Source organism: Pleurodeles waltl, chromosome 5, assembly GCF_031143425.1.
Source record: "Pleurodeles waltl isolate 20211129_DDA chromosome 5, aPleWal1.hap1.20221129, whole genome shotgun sequence".
NCBI classification, from domain to species: domain Eukaryota; kingdom Metazoa; phylum Chordata; class Amphibia; order Caudata; family Salamandridae; genus Pleurodeles; species Pleurodeles waltl.
Window position 1 is genome coordinate 155193095 of NC_090444.1, and position 21842 is coordinate 155214936.

The 21842-nt window shown below is 42.4% G+C and overlaps 1 protein-coding gene across 1 annotated transcript in view; it reads left to right on the top strand.

The window, feature by feature from the left end:
- The window catches only part of LOC138295494 (zinc transporter ZIP9-like), a 156253-nt gene that overhangs the window by 22674 nt on the left and 111737 nt on the right, over positions 1-21842 (top strand). The window contains exon 2 of the mRNA XM_069233835.1: positions 4870-4975. Within this exon, the coding sequence (XP_069089936.1) occupies positions 4870-4975 (106 nt within the window). The remainder of the gene's footprint in view (positions 1-4869; positions 4976-21842) is intronic.

Genomic DNA, 21842 nt, shown 5'->3' on the forward strand with positions numbered 1-21842 from the left:
CCTCCCTAAATAATGTGGAAGAAGCTACTGTTTTGGAATGCTGCTGCATCACTCCACACAAAAAAGTCATCATTTGTCATCTAATTTACCATGGCACGCTATAGTTCTGTTTTGTGAAGGAAGATGCTCTATAATGTAACAAGCACTGAAGAGGGAAACGAGATTACCTATATATTTTTTGGGTTGAGTGTGTGTCTATGTGGAGTCCAGGTAATTCCTTAGTCCATCACCATGTGCATAGATGTCTGTATGCTTCTAAAAATATACACAATGGCAGCTAAGCCCTACTAATAGGGCATTCAAAGCTATCCCAGGCTTTCAAACGTAGTGCATATTTGATATAGTACCCACTGCCAAGGGTACATCTACTAGGTAGACGAATACAAGACAATAAGCATAGTGGTGCGCTCAAAATAAGGAACAGTAATCCACATTAGTTGAATTGTATTGTTGAAAGTTCTTATATCTTCTTTATTTATTTCCAAATGTTGTTTTGTTTCTCATATAAAATCAACTATAGCCTCAGTCAACATGTTTTGTTAAATAATGAACTTCTTCAGGGCTGCAAAGACAATATATAAGACACCCATAAATACACGTGTCATATCTTACAAAACTTTACATCCAAAACCCACAACCCACCATCATTATATAGGCAACATATTATGTGTGCATATATATATATCTATATATATTAACAATTTCTTTAAAAAAAAGAATATTTTTACCAAAAGTGTCCTGCCATAAAAACCCACATTAGATAACAAGTGAATGCATTTTCGAAATGACATAGAAAAGGGACCTGATAACCCATAATTATTGCTTTCAAACCACAAGACAACGGCACCAAGGTAATCACACCTCTCTTAGGGCCCGACGTATCAAGAATCCATTTTGCGATTCTCAAATAGCGATTTTTAAGAAATCGATATTTCAGAGTCGCAAAAATGTAGGTATCATAAATGCGATTCAGTAATAGCGATTTCTTACAAAACGCAAATGCTATTACCGAATCGCAAATAGCGATTCTGACCCCATTCACACCTATGGGCCTGTAGGCCCATATTTGCAAATTGTTTGCATTTCCTAAATTGCGAATTCCTAACTGGAATTCGCAGTTATAGAAATGCAAACCCCAGGGTGATGGGGGCCTAAGGCCCCCTCTGCTGCACCCCCCAAAACTATTTTAGGACATGTAAGGCGCACACATGCCCATTTTTAATGCATTTTAAAAATTTGCACATGGTTACCACCAAATTGTATTTGGTGGTAATTGCGATTCCTTAATGCCCAACGCACATTAAGGAAAAGCTTGATACATATGCTTAAGAAATCACAGATAAGGATTCCTTTTTTGCGATATCTTGTTCAGAGAATTGCAATTTGCAATTTTAAGGAATCGCTATTTTAGCGATTCCTTAAAATTGCATAGCGAATGCCTTTCATACATACTGAAAGGCATTTTTGCATTCACAAACAGCAGTTCGCACCGTTTGTGAAAGCAAAAAGCTTTGATACATCTGGCCCCAAATGTTCCACAATCTGAATACCAGCGCACACAATCCCAGCACCACCCGTTGTGTAGTGCTGCCAAAGAACAGAAATGTCTGTAAAGGTGCAGAGATGATCACTTTTATATAAAACATTCTTCTTTATTATTCTTGTGTTACTTTGTTGTCTTTTGGTACTTCATTCAGTGAAACACCGTCATATTCAAAAGCAAAAAAGAGAAGAGAAAAATTTCAGTCCAAGATTCCATCATAACTAATATGATCCTAGTAAATTTTGAGCCTTTCACTGTGAAACGTTTGTTTACAATCCCTGTCGAAAACAGAGGAAAAGGGGGCAATATTGTGGTCTTGATCAACGTTCATTTTTGATAAAATATTCATAAATTTGGCAACACATACCGTTTCATTATTGTTTTTCTGGTACTCCAAAGAAGAAGAAAATGTCTTGTATCAAATACAACCATCTGTTTTTTCTAAGTCATGTTCATCTGTTATTCATAGCGATTCCACATGACTGGGGGCGCATAATACTCTGCAATTTATTCCTCACAATGAGGGCTGGACGCACACCATACTGATAACTAATAAATGAAATGCACAATCCATTTAAACCTAAACAAATATCCTAAACAAATATATTTTTCTTGTGATTCAGCAAAACAAGACATCAATCTCAAATTCATACATATTGACACTTTCACAAGAACTAAGGGCCAGATGTAGGAAGGTAAACATTTGTGAGTCGGAAATTGCGAGTCATTGCGACTCGCAATTTCCGACTCGCAAAATGGGATCCAACAAAAAAAAAGCGACATCAATTTGCGACTTGCAAATGATGTTGCACCGCAGATTGCGAGTCCACTGTTAGCGAGGTCGCTTTTTGCGAACTTGCTAAAAATGAACTCGCAATTTGCAACAGTGCCGCAAATTGTATGCAGGTGCAGCAAAACAGTTGGAAAAACACTTCCTGGCTCTTGCTGATGACATCAGAGCCAGGAAGTCATCAAATACACCTGGGAGAAGGGAGGACCACACCCTTTTCAAACTGCTGAGCAACTACCTGGAGGAACAGCTGCAACCATGGAAGACACAGGCAGTGCAAGAAGGAAGAGGAAATTGAAATTCTGTGAGAAGGAACTTGAGGTGCTGACAGAGGAATGCTGCTAGCACCATGACCAGCTTTTTGTAAAGGCAGCCCTGAGTGTCCCAGACACTGAAAAGAGGAGGATCTGGCAGGAAATCCAGGAGAGGATCAATGCCATAGGGGTGAGCCACAGAAGCACCTGGATGTTCAGTGAGTGGGTACACTTCCGATTGCGGAACAGATATTCCAGAATTGCAGGAGGGGACATTTGTATATATGTTCCATCTACACACCCTATTACATGTGGGAAGTTGGCAATTCTGTAGGATTCCAACTTGGTGCTGTTAATTTCTGCCTCATTCCTGGGTAGGTATATGTATCTGGACATGTGTATGAGTATGGCATCTAGAAAACATCTGAAGAACCGTGAGAGTGCACTTTGGGATACCCCACCTGCCACAGCAATGACCCCCTGATAGCTACCCAAGGCCAAGAGGTGCAGTGAGCATAGCACTTGCACATGTGTGGGGATGGCGCAGCCGTGCACAGTCTGTTGTTGAAGCTGCGGATTGAGTAGATCAATTAATTCTAATATTGCTGCACTGCTGAGTCTGTATTTATCATGTATCTCCTCCTCAGTTTGTTGGAAAAGTGTCTGCCTGGTTCTGTATATCCTCTCCTGTCTCTGGCTCCTCCTCCTCCTCTGCTGTGCGGCGTGGACTCTCCTCCTCCGTGCTATCAGATATATTTCAGCCATTTTGAGTAACCCAGATGCCTTCTGGGTCTCCTTTTATACTTTTGTTCAAGTTACCACCTGCTTTGACTTAGTGGTAATTTGGGTATGCAAAATGGGCTTTTTGCGGCTAGTCGCAATTTACGACTGGCTTTTTCATATGGTTTGCGGCTCGCAAATTGCGTCTTCCTATTTGCGGGTCGCACAATGGGGTCGCAATTTTTGCGAGTCGGTAATGGCTCGCATTGCAATTTGCACTGCGGAAATGGGATTTTTGCATCCCTTATCCGATTTTGGGTCGCAAATTGCGATTCGGGCCATTTGCGACTCACAAGTTTTTGCTACATCTGGCTCTAAATGCATAAGTTATTAGTATTAGTCTTCTGGGGCGAATAAGAATCTTATTTCACCATGTGCTTCCAAAATACGGAAGTTCAACTATTTTTATTGGGAAAATAAAAAGAAAAGATACCCAGCCCAAGAAACAAATAAAAAGAACCCACATCGTAGTTGATTCTAAACAATTTTCCTCAAATGCTATAAGGTAACAAAACCTCCCGAAACAAACTTACACAAAGCCGCTGCAATCAATATTTCACGTCCCGTTCTCAGCAAGTTTCCTCCTGTGCTATAAAGTTGCAAACCTACCAAAACTAAAATAAAGGAAAACTGCTACAGTTTGGCTTACCTCAATCAGTGTTCCCTGTTCTGACAGGCACCTGACGATTTCTAGAAAGAAAGTCGAGGCATCCTTTGCCCTCTTTAAATACTTTATAGCCCGAGTTCTAACGTGCAACGCCTGCATGTTCCAAACTCGAACGTAGTCCAGGAATACATATCTACAAGGGCCGCCATTTGTAAAAGTCTTACCCTCTCTGATTATTACAAGACTTAGGTCGTTAAGTTCCAACTGCAGGAGAAGGCAGTACCGCTGCCATGTTTCAACTGACCAATCCGCAAAAGAAGTTGCAAAGACCAAGTCCTTCTTCTTTTGCCCCTATTGTAATCTCAGCTGGTCTGATATCACTGCAGACCGCCCTTTCATCCTGGAAGTATTTCAGACCACCATCATGGATTGAGCTCTTTTTGCTAAGTAAAACATAAGAAGCTATTGTTTCGGAAAGCTGCTGCATGAACTCACGTAAAGTTCTGGATTGTAACGAGGAACACAGGAGAAGGAAGTGTCTGCCTGTGCAATCCAGCACCTGTTTTAGTGTCTAATGGTGCACACATTGTACAGAAACAAAGCTATTGACATTGTTGTTGCTTCTTCATATTGTAGATCTTTCTTTTATTGATGTGTCTCTATTGTTGTGTGTAAGTTGGAAGGTTGGTTTGGTCAACAAAAAAAGAACATTAGTACTTTTTCAAGCAACAACTTACTGGCTATGGCAGTGTTATAGTTCTATAGTCATATTTTTACATTTATATAGTCCACTTATAAAACCCTGTTTCTGTAATTGTGATATTTTTTATAGTATGCAGTAAACACTTGTTTGTTTGGATTGGATGGTAATTGAAGCATTCTGTTTTTTTTACAGCAAAAGCTGCACTTTGTGAGTTTGCTCGGCGCTGGACTCCTGTGTGGAACAGCTCTGGCGATCATCATTCCTGAGGGGATTGAGCTTCTAGAAGATTCTTCACGAGGTCAGAATAAAACATTTCTGTCAGTTGTCAACACAAAAAAACAATAAACCATTTAGAACCTTTGAACGGGATGGGTCATCCAAATGCAAGAGGGTTACCATATCCTGTGCATCACTTCGTGAAAATCTACTAGATTTCATATTTTATTAAGCTAATTATGGGTAATTTTTGAGAGTGCAGTACCAGTAGGGCAACTTTCCGGTGCCCAGTCCTCCCGTGGTCTTTATCTGTGAGGTGGTATGACTCGGTGCTCATCACTGCCATTTGGGAAGTTACTTTATTGTGGCAGTAGTTTTTGATGTCTTTCAACAAATAAACAGGGGGTCCTGACCTTTTTATCAATTTCCAAGAGCATTATGGGTAGTAAAACAAAAATGACCAGGAGCAATGGCCAGTTTCTGTATTCTCCATAATGACGTGGTCCCAGAATAGCTTAGGGTGGGTTTAACATGAGGATTTTCTAGCATTTCTTCTATCCCTTTCCTAATGTAAATCCAAGAATATTGCATACTTCTTCATCAAACGAAGGGAAGGAAAGTAGGCAAGCTACTGCCTGTGAAGAGATTTTTGTATGTGGACCTGGGCAAAGACTGTTTTTTTTATTAAGTATGTATCTGTTCCCAGAGCAGTACAGAAAGGGAAACCTTCTGGGACCTGTAACTCTACTTTGGCTCTTCCAAGAAATGTTTATTCTCACAAGCCAGAAACTGTGAGCATGCTACTGCAGACACTGGGGTAGAACAATGCATTCTTCACACAGCTGTAATCCTGAACATACCCTAGTCCATCACCTATTTGAACTCTCACTTTTTGATTACTCTTTAACCTGGAAATGTAAGAAGGTGCATCATTTGCTGCGTGCAGAACATTTCACTATATTCCCTGATGTTAACATGGTAGCAAAGCGGGCAGTAAATGTAAGCTCAAAACCATTGCTTCAGAAGAAGTCCCCCTAAAGTACATAGAGGCAATTAAGTGTCCATGATGCAAATAAATAAACATAGACACAATAACCTCTTTGAGTTTCATATGCATTTTATATTTTAAAAAGTATGTGTGAATGTGGAAGCTTGGGAACTGCAGTGGCTGCAATTGCAGCTGTCAGGCAAGCTACTTATTTGGAAACCTGGGAAGAAGCTAACTCTATATCTCCTTCAGGAACAAAGGATGATGAAAGTGCCGATGTGGAAATGTATAATTATATTACTTGGGGCAGATTGTGCTCTGCTTGGATGGCCATGTACCCAATTAAGTCTTTTTGCAAATGAGTTTCACCCATTTAGTCCACCACAATGTTTTGCTTTTGATTACCCAGTTTTTGGATCTTTTCTGTGGGTGGCTCGCACTACCCGAGTCTCACTCATGGTAATTGACAGGAAAGGCAAACAGCATGGCACAAGAATGTCCAGTTGAGTCTAGGCGGGGGGACAGATGCAGGGCAGGTTTCTTGGGCTTATGTCCCTATAGCTCAGAACAGTAGGCCAATCAGTTGGACATTGGACCCTCTCTGGTGGTTCTGGGTTCAAAGGAAGGCCTGTCATCTTTCCTCAGGCAGCTGGGCTGTCCTCCTTGCAGTAGGGCTGCAAAGCAGTACTTCCAGCAGCAGGGCAGCAAAGCAGCCCTTCTTCTGAGTCTTCCACAGGTCCAGCTGTGTTCTGAATAGTCAGCCTGAGAGTCCCATTTTTATGCTTGGTGCTAGCTTTGAAATGGGAGACACTTCTGGGGTCCCCACCAAAGAGGTGTTTGGAATTTCTGGCCTACATGTACTGGTCTCAGTCTGGCTGTACTCACAATAGGCTATTGTGAACGTCTTTGTGAGTGAGCTGCAGGAGTGTGGAATTTAATTAAATATCTACTTGCCCGTGGGACAGGTTGCTTCTTAAAATCTACTTGCCCTGTAAAAAAATGACTTGTCCCTTTGGTGCCATGTAGTGAGGCGACAAATTATGGCAGCAATCTCATTATGTAAGAGCTCTGATAATAGCCTCTCTGAATATGCCAGGGCTACTGCTATTGTAGGGCTTGAATACTTGCTGTTTCAATCCCTACTATAGCAATTTCCGCAGATATACATACTGTGGCTGGAGGTAGGAGTAAGCAATAGTTCCAGGGATGGAATGCCTTTGGGACTGCAAACCTACTAACTTACACATTTTATTTTACCAGCTATTCTCTAATCTTTTCTCACAATGAGAAAGGTTGGAAATATACTCCTGACAAAGGCAGAAGTAGAGGATCTTCCAGGGTTGGGAAAAAAGTGGGTGGAGGGAAAGTGAACTTGTAAACGCTCAATAGATTTTCACATGACCAAATCTACACATGCATTTTTTGCTCGTGCTATAATACAGTTCACAAATATTTTCTAGAAGTATGATTTCCTGGTCTACTTCTGTAATTCCTGAAAGCCACTAATTCAAAGACATATACCATGAGTGCACTTTTGTGACTTTCTTTAAGAATTGGGTCCCTAATTAGGTCTGGTGTTAACAAACACATTTTGTTTTTATTAAACTTCTATTTCTCTCTCTATTGGCTGGCTATACTGTGAGTGATCACATACTGCTCTTCCACAAGGAACATATTGTCACACAAAGTAGTTTTGTTCAGTGCCAGGAACCACTGTGACAATCATTGGCATAACGAAACTGGAGGGGGGGGGGTCCCCTTTGCAAAGAACATGGAGCTGCCCCCCCCTCCAGACTCAGTCATGGTAGGTGCTGTGCTGAATGGCCCCCCTCGAAGGTGGGCTGCCGGTGCCGTTGTTACGCTACTAGGGGTAATGTGTGCTTTTTGAGACCAAAAACTTTTCTTTCTTTTTGCCACTGTTTGTTACAATGATGAGAGCCTGGCAGCTTCCACAACAATAAAGTATTTTAAAAGCCATGTCAAAATAAGAAATGCATTGACGAAACCAAAAGACTCATAACATTTTTTGTATCGGTTAGATTTGCCAGTGCTTGTTTATTTTCATGCTACCCATAATCTTGTTGAAATTGGTTACACTGATTTTCCGTTAGGAATATTTTTAGGAAATGCTAGCATGCATTAACACATTTTACTAAATTACGCCTCAAAGAAATAGAACCTAAAATTTCATAGTAGCGAAACAGTTAATTTTTTTCGGAACATTTTATTTTGAAAGCAAAGAATCATCACTCTCGCTTACAAGCTTCTGCAAACGTTTGCATCTAATCAGAGAGCATTCTGGGAGCACTATACTTAGCCTCAGATTGTTAAACTTTTCAAACATGTGTACACTTTTTTTTGTTGTTACTGGAACCACTAAAAGGTTTATGTACAGCGCTCACCTTAATACTGAAGGCTTTTCATTAATGAACCACAAATACAAGTTTGAACAGCATTAACTCCTGGACACATATATTACCTCAACTGCAGACAGTTCCCTTCTCTGAAAACTGGCAGCCAAAGGGTTTGTGCTGCAGGGGGTTGGACCTACGTGTCCCAAGGACAAATTAAACATGAAAACATGTTGCCCTTGACCCCAAACAATCTGTCCCAGACGTTGGGCGATAGGAATTCCACATCCCTGGATCTGAGACAGTGTGTTTAAAATGCAAGAAGTGCTGTGCACAACACTGCCTCCCCTCATGATGCAATGAATGGCCTATTCTGCCAAACACCCAGGCCCTCTATTGTGTGGCTGTCTGTGAGGAATACACAGAGACCAAATGCCAACTACACCTAGTCATGTGGCCTAAAAAACTGGCTACAGGCACCAAATGGTTAAGGCAAGACAATGCCAGCTTTCGATAAGTGGAATTTTCAGAATTGTACCTTGAAATCTGACTTTACTATTAAAGAGAGTTTTATATTACAATTCCCCAGACACCAAACATGAAATTCCTAACTGCTCCCAAATAAAAGTTATCCGCTATTAAAAGTAATAAGGAAACCCAATGTTATCCTATGAGCCAGAACCCCTCTCAGAGGGTCTCGGGGCACTTGGGTGCTACTGGGCCCATCCTTGATGGTTGAGGCCTTTTACTCCTGATGTTCTGGGGCCTGATGTACTATGGATACTGAGCAACTGGGCCAAGTACCCCTTCTGCACTTGACTCTCAGTATTAATTGTGGACGAGCAGTCAAAGGCTCCTTCGGGAGAGTGTACATGCAGGTAAGTGAACACGACTCATAGCTCACAGTGCACCCAGTACAAACAATGAATCAATATCTAGTCCAATACTTATTTTTCTAAGAAAAATAAGTAATTTATTTCTAACTCAACACATTCAACGGAATAACAACATTTTTTAGCAATAAACCAATCCCCTTAAGGTTGCAACTCTAGTAGTTGTCAGGCAAACACTGTTGGCCGCATCAGGAAATGCTTACTAGTAGGCCGTGCTCAAGAGTTTCTGTTTGATTATTAGGGATTAGTCAAAATCATCTGTGGTGTGCAACACCTTCAGCAGCAAATTCCCAGGGGCCCAACAGCCCCTGTTCAAGTCTTACTTGCTCCTGCAACACAGAAGCATTTCGCGTTGCATCAGGTGCACTGATCTGCTTGTAGAAGTCTGTCTGTGTGAACTACACCTGGCAGCACCCAGCAGGAGCAGACTTACTCTCCTGAGCATCGTGGCCAGCTCTCCCCACCAATTGGAGCAGCTTCCAGTTCGCAAAAACGCTGTAAATCACTTTCTCACCAGTGAGGGGTGGGGGTTGATTTTTTGGCTCCTGACTTGAGCCCAGCCAGGATGTGACATCCTCCTCTGCATCCTCCTGGTCAGTCAGGATAGATCTCATTATGGGCTATACCTGCTAGTCACATCCTCACTTCAGTACAGGGTGATGGCCAAAATCTTTCATGATTTGGTACCGGCTCCCCACCTGACACACTAGGTCGCTGCAGTACCTGCAGATGCAATGCAGACTCCTCCGGCGCAATTGTCCACACCACAGCGCCCCTCCTGCCATACTGGGTTGTGGATAAGGTTTTCCCCAGTCCTGGCATGCTGGTCACACAATTACTTCAACAGTGACCCCCATTGGCATACTGGATCACCACAACATGGCAGTGCAGGCTTGGAGTCCTCCACACAATGGTTGATGCTCGTCTGCAGCAGCCACCTGACCCTCTCCTGGCATACTGGTGTTGCTGAAAACAATCCTGCACATGGCCTATAACCTGATCGGTGTACAGCTGAACCCTTACACCTCGCACAGAGAGTTCTTATGGTAGGGATTCCCACTGAGTCTCACTCCCTCCAATGCTTTCCTCTTCCTCATAAGGCACACTGATCTTGGCAAGCAGGCAGTCTCTGGTGCTCCAGGCTCCAGGGTCGAGGGTTTTGGTTTTTGTGGGCAACGTCCCCTCACCCAACACAGAGACTAGCAGGCCGTTGCTCCCAGTCCTGTGCACTGGCAGAAGTCTTGCAGAACTTTCTCTCCTCACACAGCCTTTCTGACCGCTTGGCAGATGACAAAGTTTGGGGTTTCAACCTCCCTTTCTTATAGTTCTTTCCAGACACCGAAAGGTGCTTTAGGGCCTTTACAGTTTTATGTTGGTGTTCTGCTTCCTTTGAAATGTACTCCCTTTCCTTTTCTTCTTTTCTCATGAAATAATGTTTATCAAAGCAGGCAAGAATCGAAAGCTGATTGTCCCACAACACAGTTCATGGAAATGACAGGAGTTCTCACCTGGCTGTCAGCCACCATGATACATGCATCAGAAGGCTAATATCAGTCTCCCTGCCCTACTCTCTGTGCTTCCTTTATCAGCCCCATCTCCTTCCTGAGATCTGTCCAGGTTCCTTTCTCGTGATCTATCACTGAATCAAAGAGCAGCCTTTTGAAGTGTAAAGGGAGGCAAGTCCTTTCCTACCTTCCTCCTGTGTGTATGCCACCCAGCTCAGAGGAATGCAGCAATACACAAATCTGTCTGGGGGGATTCCTCTCCTCCTCATGTCTTCACGAAGCAAGTCTGGGCTTCTCAAAATGGAACCCTGGGTCTTCCATGTAAAGTACTGTAGCATGTACATTTGCACTCAGTATAAATTCATAGCACATTCATTGTCCAGGACTTTTACCTGCATGATTTGTGCAATTATAGACAGACATGCATACAGCACACACATTCAGTCTGTGCACACTGCTCAGCATAGTAGCTTTTCTGAATTGCACCAGGGTGTGCCATTTTCAAACACACATACTGGCAGCACACACACTCACCATGTGCGCACTTCACAACACTTCACCATTCATATATTTTACTGCATGCAAGCACAAATACATCCAGCACATGCTTTCATCGTACGTGCACTGCACATCACTACTACTTTCATGTCCTGTATTCTTCACAGGCATTCATACACTGAGCACATGCACAATCCCACATGTACTACACAGTACTGTTGTCTCCCTGTAATGTACCCTTCTCTGTGCAGCACTCCAAATCTACCTGATTTAAGCCAAGGATGAGTTAAGCACACAGTAGCAGAACTTTTAGAAAGGTGAGTGAGACTGTAGGCCTCACTCCAGTAACACAGGTTAAAAAGGACCTGTTCACTACTACTGATTACTACATGGGATGCTGCTACCAACACGCTTGCACTGCTTCACTCCTGGGGGAAAAGGCAGCCTTCCACTACCATGAGGGTATGGATTTGGGCATCCCTCCCAGTTCAGCAAGACTGCAATCCATGAGACAGGCCTGTGTCAAGGCACACAGATGACTCGTGTTTACCTATGACAAAAATCAGCATTAGAGGTCAACAGTACAGTAGGGCATGGGTACATATCTTTAACCATGCAGAGGACTTCTCCGTCCCAACACTGTGGAAGAGGTAGACCTGGCAGTAGTGAAAAATACATTTGTGGGTTTTTCATTACTGGGACATATAAAACTCGAAAGTCCATGGCAACCTTTTAAATACAATGCACCTTGCCATATGGGCTGTTTAGGGTCTACCCTATGTGTGTCTTATATCTATTAAAATGGGACTTTTAGACTTGGCAGAAGGATTGATTTTTTTCCAAGCCAAATTGGTATAAACCTGCATACAGGCTACAATGGCAGACATGAGAAGTGGATGGCATGATAAGTACTGTAGGTCCAGTAGTATCAATTAATTTTCCAGCCCTGGGTATATGATATACCACTTTACTAGTGACTTACAAGTAAATTAAATATGCCAATTGGGTGTAAGCGAATTTTACCACGTTTAAAGGAGAAAGCAGAAACACTTTAGAATTTTAGCAGTGGCAAAATTCACAGAGTCCCAAAATCCAAGAAAAATGGCTTTAGAAAACAGGAGTGGTGAAGACAAAAGGTTTGAGAGTGACCCTGCAGTGAGGTCCCGGTCCAACATCCCCCAAGCCATCTTTCAGCCCCAAGGATGCCTCCAGGAACTCCGTTACCTGTAGGCCGACAATAAGGGTACTCCATCTATTGCCAGGTGTGTTGCTCACCTCATGCCTGTGTTTGGGGGGATGGTTTGTGCCAGCCATCGGCTGCCCTGCCTATGCTCCTTGTGGGCAGGAGGAATCAAGATGGCTCCCGCTGAGGGTGGGAGGACAGGCTGCTCCTTCCTGGGAGGAGCACAAAGGAACTGCGGCTGGGTCCAGAGCAGCACCAAAAGGCTAATGTTGCAATGGGGAAACAGGAAAGACGCTGAGGCCGTGTTGCTCCCCACCCAGCCCGCCAGTGAGCCCTCAAGCATATTTGAGTCCCAGGAAGGACTAGGGCATCCCAAACTCAAAACGTAAACACTGGGAATACATGCGGCGCAAGACCCCAAAAGAAAGGGTCGCCCCATAATGCCCACACGCGGGTTCTTCTCCATATTTTATTTCCTGGTGGTGGCACCACTAAAAGGGGTTTTAGGTGTTGTGGTGGGAGATGCTGCAGAAGTGCATCAGTCTTCTGCAGAACAGGTTTACCAAAAACCTGTCCTGAGTTTTGGAGGTTATTAAATGGGTTACCCCAAGAGTGTTTTTTGTCATTTATAAGCATTTCTGAAGCTGAAGCTGTGTGCTTTTCAGCTCAGGAGTACAGGGACCAGTTATGGTTGACCCCATGACTGCATTATGTGGCCTGATGAGGTTAATGAAAGACTCTAAAACATGTTCATGGTTTATTTGAATTGCCATATGTTAGAAATGGGGTTTCTGATTGGCTACGGTTTACACCTAAGCCAGGCAGAACCCACCACTCTAGATAGAGTGAGTAAGTTGCACACTAAAGATAACCTGTGCTCACCCCCTGGTAGCTTGACACAGAGCAATCAGGCTAATCCCAGAGGTCAGTTGTAAAGCGTTTGTGCAACACACTCACACTAGCAACACAATAAATACACCGCAAAAGAGACTTCACACAGGGTTATATAAAAATGGATTTCTATATTGTATATATATTCCAAATGACATCATCCCTAAATGCTGTGCATGGTATCCCATCACTGAGATAACAAATGTTATCCTTCACAAATGACATACATTGTAAATACTATGCCCAATATGTAGTACTTGTTATAGGTATTCAGAACAACTTAGACTAAATCATCAGGGCATAAAATGTAGTTTGGTTAGGAAAAACACCTAACTCCCTAGGTGCCACCCCATTTACACACACGACCACCGTAATTGTAGTGAAAACATATTAGCTATTGCGGAGGTATCAGGGAAGCATTCCCATATATAGCAGAATAAACAGTTGTTGTAGGGAATCATATAGAGCCGCTGGAGCACTTATGCTCCAGGTAGTTTTTGTTGTGGCTGAAACATCAATGCCCCAGAAAGAACATAGGAGGTCCGATGCCCTCTGGGGCCACTCACACCTCTACTCTCACCACAACCTGAGGGCTGCTCGGACACAGCTCCCTGTGCAACCCCAGGTACCGGGCAGCTGAAATGTGGGGCAGGGACAAGCCCCCAAAGAGTTCACTCAGGTGCAGGGTACTCACGAGGTAGGCTGGGTACTCTGCCAAAATTCTACATGCGCTCATCAGGTGCTCTGATCACCCACAGCAGCATGCAGGACAGTTACCCCCAGGAGCATGTGGGATAGTTACTCAGACTAAGGGTGTATCTCCAACCCAGCAGCACCTCCCGGTCAGACAGGGGAAAAACAGAAGGTTGCCGGAAGGTGTCATGATTCCCAGGGTTCGGGAGCAGGGATAAATAGTGGGAGCGGCCACACCATGCCATCCTTTGCTGGCCAAGCTATCCTCCTGAAAGCGCGGTGACTCTTAGTGACAGTGTGAAGCACCGCTCATCCCTCCAAAACTTTCCTTCCTCATGGGGATGGGGCCCCACTGGAGAGATTCTTGATGGCCAGCCCGGGTGTCTTCCGCAAAGTCAGTGCCTAGTGCGGCTTCGCTTCCAGATGGGTGGAGGTGCCTCCGCACTGTGTCCTCGGCACCAAGTCATGATTTTCCTATCTGGGGGGGCATGCTGAAGGGAATTCCAAGTCACTTTCTTCAGCACAAAGACTCTCAGTTTGTGCTCCTGGCAGTGGGATAAAAGCACTCCCTCTGCGCCTCTCTGTGCGGAGCGCTTCACACATGCTGAGCCTCCAGGAAGGTATAACGAGTGCTCCCCAGTCACCATAGTTGCGCATGTGGGGACATGATCTGCAGTGCTCACTAAGCGCTGCAGCGATGGAGGTTAAAGCGCTCCTCAAGCGCTGGGGGTGTATTCTTTCCTGGGGTGTTGCCCACACATCCAAGGAGAAGGGGGGGCCACCACCAGTCATGAGAGAACACTCCGGGGGCACCAGAGATGCAGCAGACCGGCCAGCACAAAATGAAGCAATACCTCAAGTGGCGGTTCCTCCTGGCAGTGTCTTGTGAAGCCGAAGTCCGGGGACAGCTGGCAGCAGGGCAGCAAGCAGAAAAACAACAAGGGGATATTGTGGTGATTGCATGTTAGTTCTTTTTGGGAGTTTAGCTTAGCCTTTGGCTTGCAGGCCTGTGCTCCTGTCACCTAGTGAGTTTTAATCTACTTAGCTTGCTCTGTTTTAGTCCATTTATTTTATTATTTCTTTTAAGATGGCTGCCATTGTTTTATAGTTTATAGAAATGTTTTGATTTGTATTATCAGTGCCACTCCGTGAAGACATCCTTATCAGCATCATGATCAGTGATGTACGTAGGTATTAACATCATGTCCCTTTCTCACTTACATGTGATAGGAACATAATGTACATTTGTTGGGGATTGTTTACATAATTACCGCCACCAGTCTGCCTCCTTATTAGTTGTTTGGGACGTACCTGCATCAGGGGTCCTACATGATCTGTATAAATACATTTCACATGGACAAGGTCATTAGAGGGATTCCTTCCAGATGCCATCTACACTGCACGTCACTATGCTGCAGAGCTCTGCCTTTTTGTCATCATGGAGTCTGACCTAGAGACCTCATTCCAAGGTAACAAGGTTTGGGGGCGCTTCTCATGGACATGGTACTGGCAGATTAGGTTTTTCACACCTAGCTCTCATTAGGTTAGAGATTAGGTTCTCTTTGCTAGGAATTTTACATCTCCTGTTTATTGAAAGATGGTGGGGGTTTTTGTATTCACAACTCTCATCTTCACAATTATGCTTCTTTTATTGTTCATTATCCTAATCATTGTATTTTACTGTAGATTGCAGTCTTTTCAATGCATATGTATTGAAAACTCTCCTGCGCCTCCTTCATTGCCTGTGTGTGACTGAAACTTGTTGCCAACGAAAGAAAAGGGTAACTTCTGTTCCACCACAACTTCCTTAAGAGGTCTTTTATAGATTCCATGTGTAAGGCTGCCAGAAATCACCTTTTACTGTTTGGGGTTGGTGAGGTACTGCTTGTGAGCCAGGAGGGTTGGGCCGACAGTTGCGACTTGTTGTAGGAGTGACTCAGTTGCCTACAAACAAAAGAGCTGTCTCCGCTAAACGAGCAGTCTCACCTAGGAGTGAGAGTCCATCAATGACACAGGGCAACAACAGAAGAGCAGTTCAGATGAGTCCTATTGCAGCTCAGCAGCCCTTCTGGCAGAGGTTCAGTCCCAGTTCCCAAGGTGCTCTAAAATCATTGGGTCAGAGCCCCTGTACTTATACTCAAAAATTTCTTTGAACAGAGGGGTGATTTCAAAGGAACCCTTTCAAGTGAAACCCAACCGCCTTTCAACCCAACTCTATCTCCAGGCATCAGTAGGGGGTAATCAGCCCGTTGTGTGAGGGCAGGACACAGCCTATTGACATGTAAGATGTGAATGACCCTCTCACTCCCCAGCTCAGGATGACTATCAATATGCAGATGCCTTTTCTGTTGCACCTAGCCCCTCCTGTGTTATGGCTGTCTGGAACATATATGCACCAAGTGTAGCTGTCGCTCTGCCCTGGACTTGGATTGGAGTCAGGCTGCAAAGCACTAGAGTTATAAGCACAGAGAAATACTCACTTTCTAAAAGTGGCATTTCTAAAATAGTAATGAAAAATCCAACTACACTAGTAAGCTAGATTTCTCACTACCATCCCAAGCATACCAAACATGCTCACGCTACTCCTCACAAATCAGAAATTACCACTTAGACATATATAAGGGAATTTTTAATGCAAACCTATGAGAGGAGCAGCACTTACAGTAGTGAATAACGAAATAGGATGTATTTTCACTACTAAGACATATAAAACATATAAGTCCATGTCCACCTTTTATATACACAGCAGCCTGCCCATAGGACTATCTAGGGACTATCTTAGTTTGAATTGCCAGGTCAATCTGGCAGGAAACTGTGCGCGAAGGCCCCGCAGTGGCAGGCCTGCAAGAAGTTGGAAAGGCTACTTCAGTGGGTGACGCAATCAGCGCTGTGGGCCAACTAGTAGTATTTTATTTACAGGCCCAGGGTATATGGTATACCACTTTACAAGGGACTTACAGGTAAATTAAATAAGCCAAACAGATGTAAGCCAATTATACCAAGTTTTAAGGAAGAGAGCACGTGCACTTTAGCACTGATTGGGAATGGTAAAGTGCCCAGAGTCCTAACGCCAACCAAAAGACCAACCAAAAGAGGGTCCGAAAAATGGGAGGAGAAAGGCAAAAAGATTTGTGGATAACCCTGCAGAAAGGGCCAATTCCAACTCCATATTTTATTGACCATGGTTATTAACAAGAAGTCAATGCTTATATTTGCAATGCATGTATTTAAATATGCTTATTGATTCCACTGGTTGTAAATGATAATTTCTAACACATGATTACCGTGTTGTTAATGTGGTGACCCCTTGAAAAAACCAATAGGCTTTGCATATCTATTGATGTCGTGAGCCCTTGACAAAGGCAGTAGGCTAGCCTTATAACTGATGACACCCCCTTGTAGTATGATGTTACATCTAGTATAGGTGGGGGTATTGTGTTTATTGAGTTCAGGACCTACAAGGGGTAAATTGTGATATGAGGTTGTCACCAAAGGTATTTCCATCTAATAGATGTACATGTTTGTAAATTAATGCTTAGTATTTAGTAGTGGGTGCAATAAATGTACTTTTCCAAAGAAAAAATATTGACCCAACAATAATTTGAGTGTTGTTGTACACCACTGGATAGAGACTACCAGCCCACACAACCTCCCCTAAGTAGGGTTTACACTGCTCTGCTTCACTACCCAAAGAGAGTAAAAGTGATAAACATGGGTACTTGGTTCCCAGTAAGGAGACAATTTGGCACCTATTACATGCAGAGAACTCATATTCTGCACAACGAATAACTCAGTTTCTTACAATGATACTTTATGGTAGATCTGAATGATCTTGGTCTTGGAGGTGAGAACCCACTCCAAGGGGGCGAAGCAATGCTCTCAGAAGCAGCCGTCAGGAGCTCTCCCCTACTAAGCACAGCATGAATGCCAAGGACCTGACCTAAAGGTAGGAGCACTGTTCAATGTAATGGGATCAATATCAGAAATTACCATAATGCCACTTTTGTTCAGCATATTAGCCATAGAGACTTTGGGCTTTTAAAAGCCTTGACAGAAGACAGGTACCTATTGCATGAGAGTGCCCACCCTGTGGCATATTAATGGTAATGTGTAGCCTGTTGTAGGTGTCCATGGCATGACATTGGCCATATGTGGTATACTGCTGGCACTGTATAACATTAGAAATTATTGGCATATAGTGGGTATGTATGGCATGACATGTTGGCATAAAGGTGTGCCAGGCAGACTCTACTTGTGATCATAGTTTTGTGAGTACTTGAAGTAAGTGTGTCAGGATCCTTTGATCCTGTCATCAGGTGGCACTACTCGAAAACCTTCTGTAAGCCTGCTTCCATCGTGAGCACTAGTTTGGAGCCTGAGCCGCACTTAAGTGTTAATTCACTTTACAGATCCTTTGGGAAATCAGATCCACCCCATATTCTGTTTCAGGCTTTACATTACAAAGTGATGCAAACTGAAATCTCAGTAAGGACAATAATTCAGTATTAATTCCCAAGGGCAGTGGACTATATGTATATATGATTATGGTATTTTTATAGCTCAAACTTTGTTAAAAGAGAGCCGCGCTCCGTACATGGTCAAAGACAAGCATAAACTCAATGAATAAGACTAGAAGAAGCAGGGTTGTGGGTGATTATTGCATTGTGACGTGGTGTTCTTTAAAGAGACGAGTCTTCAACTTTTTCCTAAATCATAGAAGCGGTGGGGGAGGGTGGGTTCTGATGGATTACAGGGGTGTTGTTCCATATCCAGGGTGCAAAGATGGAAAGCGTGCTGTTTTTTTTTTCTTTTTTTTTTTACACGTTTTCATCTGTATTGTGTTCTGGCTGCTTGTGTGCCAAGATCTGCAACAGATGGTGAGGTTGTCCGCAAGATAAGCGGGGTGTAGATGAGCTGTCTTTGTAAATGATGCCACTGGTTTTAAAGATTGTGCAGGACATCAAGGGGAGCCGACGGGGTTCATTAGGAATGGGATGATCTAATCATATTTCTGCAGGCTCAGGCTAAGATGTGCTATAGCATTTAAGATGCCCCTAAGTGGTGCCAGTCTGGGGATTGGGAGGTCATGAAGTAGGACATCACTACCATCCATATGCAAGAGTATAAGGGTTTGTATTGCAGTTCTGAAGTGGATTTAGATTGGAAATTGAGACTGGACTCTGCAAGTAAAAAAGAATTATGTATTCCTACTGCACTAGTATGAAAATATATCTATGATCCACAATAAAACAGTATCTAAATGAGTTACCCCGGCACTGGAGATTTATAATGTCAAGACTTTAGGAGCAGTCTTAAAAGGCTCAGAGATCTGCTGGTATGCAAATTGTAGTATTTTGTCAATGGCAGAAAATAGATTTATTATCTCTCTCTTAGCCCTTTCAATGAGTACTTAGTTGACTCCTTTGCATTTGGATATGGCAATCAAAAAGATTGCTTTGAAAGTTGAATGGAGACTGCTGATCTATTGCATAGGTTATGGACCTCTAGGAGCTTTATCGAGAGGGTCTAAGTGATGTCTTGGTTCCTGTTTGTGCCCGGAAAATATCTTGGATGACCCAGGTCAAAACTATATTGGGGAAATTGGGTCTGGAGAGGTTTTGATTGTATCCAGAGGAGATTGATTCTCTCTCCAAAATGAATATGAAAACATTATATTGGGAGTGTCTGTAGAAACCATTTGCAGATGTAGAGGACCACTAACAGTGGAGTTTACTTTTTTTAAACCTTTCCCAATGTATGAGAGAACCATTGATGACATCACGCCTCCATTAGCCCGTAAACTGTATGTGCAATTCAGGTGCAAATCTCTCCCAACCAAAGCTTACTGCATTATGTGGTCTGATGTACTACCTAAGGGAGATGAGTGTCCGGCATGTGAAGGGACCTAGGTGTCACTAATACGCATTTTATTCTTTGGCACGGCCTATGGGCACCAAAGAGCAAAATGACCAGTGCCCCTGTGCAGGAAGTTCGTTGTCAGAGGGTATTTGGGGGCATACAGGATTCTCAGTACTGATAATTCGAGGTTGGTGGTGTTTTCTATTGCAAGATTCCTTATGTCAGCTTGGATCTGGGGAACTAAATGTATCTAAGGTAGAATGAAAATCTTGGTGTACAGGTGAAAAGCCTATTGATCCTGTGTTTAACCTAGAACCTCTATGGAGGTCTTGTTTTAGCCCCGTTGTAAAATCTGCACTTTATTATTATTTATTATAGTCAGTAAATTATTGTTAATATGTGATTGCGGGCTAGAAAGAGCGATAGCTTGAGTACTCAATCAAGTATTTGCACTTTATAGTTGTTTTGTACATGATATTGCAATCTAGATGCAACATTAATGTTCCCAAGCTAAAGAGTAGATAAAGCTGATTATCTAAGTCTCTGCTAAATACACGCAGAACCTTTACTTTATTAAAGCTAGATAACTGCTAATGCTAACAATTTAGATAAACATTTATCATATGTTTTGATTTAAATGGCTTTTTAAGATGAGTATTGTCGATTTTTAACCGTGATGTGTACTTTTATGATTTTTTGATCAAAATAAAGTGCAAATGATGATCTTAGACAGTAAGTTAAATAACGTTTTTGAGGAAGCTTTGGCTAATCCTACCAAAAACATATGGAAATCTGAATCAAATATAAGAGGGAGAAATGTAGACATAATCTGTAATCTCACTACTATAACTGGCAGAGCGGCTAGAGATCAGCCAGCCCAAAACATATATCATAATAGTAAGACATCATTGTTAATTGATTTGGTAATAACTACCCCAGAGAATTTCAAACTCATTAAGGATGTGAAATTGTGTAACCTACTGTGTAGTGACAATAGACCACTTCACATTGTTCTGGACCAGAACAGTATAATAAGAGAAGCATGGAATAATGCTCAATAATAGATGATGAAAAGCAATACAGGGATAATTTGACCAATTCCACAAAAAATTATTTTATAGAGGGTATGTTGAAACTGCTGATGTTAACAAAAGTTAAACCATATAGTGAACTATTAGAAATTTTTTATAATTTCATATAGGAAATAAAATTATGCCCAGAAAGGAAAAACAACCAACGGGATAATCAAAAAGAGGAAACCAAATACAGCTTTTACTCCAATGTGGAAAGCAAAAGAAACTTTAAATAAGCATGTCTGAGGAACATTAAAATGATAAAAGATTGAAAAGGGTTCCCATATGGGAAATATAGAAAACAATTTAGTCGATAATACGAGGCAAAAGAGGGAAATAAAAGAAAGTGGACCATCTATGGGTCCAAGTACTGCCACATCCAGATAAAGATGTAATGTTGTCAATAAAATCCCAGTTTCATAAAAGAGGAAGCATTAGAGTGCCAATTTATAAAAATAAAAATAAATAAAAAGAAATAAAGTCCATCCAGAGAATTGTGGTATCATTACATTGCTGGATGTCCCTAGACCATTTAATGCAAATAATTTATTACAGCATCTGGAAGAAAGGTTAGAAACTAGCCAATTACTACCAAAAAATCTAATTGGATTTGTGAAAGGACATTCTGCTATTCTATAGTTGTCTCTTTTTTAAACCATAGATAGAGAAATATGTAAAAATTAAAGGGAAAGGCTGTTTCTACAGTGGTTGACAGCATCAATATAAAAAGATTATGGAACAATGGCACTGTAGGGAATACAATTAGGCTTCTTGCAGTGAATAATAGAGTCCTGGACAAGCATTCAACTGGGAAGAAATGGGGCATTATCTCAGAAAATAGAAACACCTACTGGTTTAATACAGAAGGAATGCACAAAAATGATATAGAAGTTTGACTATCAGAAACTGACGATTGAGATTGAAGTATGAAATCAATATTCTTATTTGGGGGTGAATAGCACTAGACACTTAAGTGGCCAGAGGCACATAGAAACTGTAATAGTATGGGCGAAGG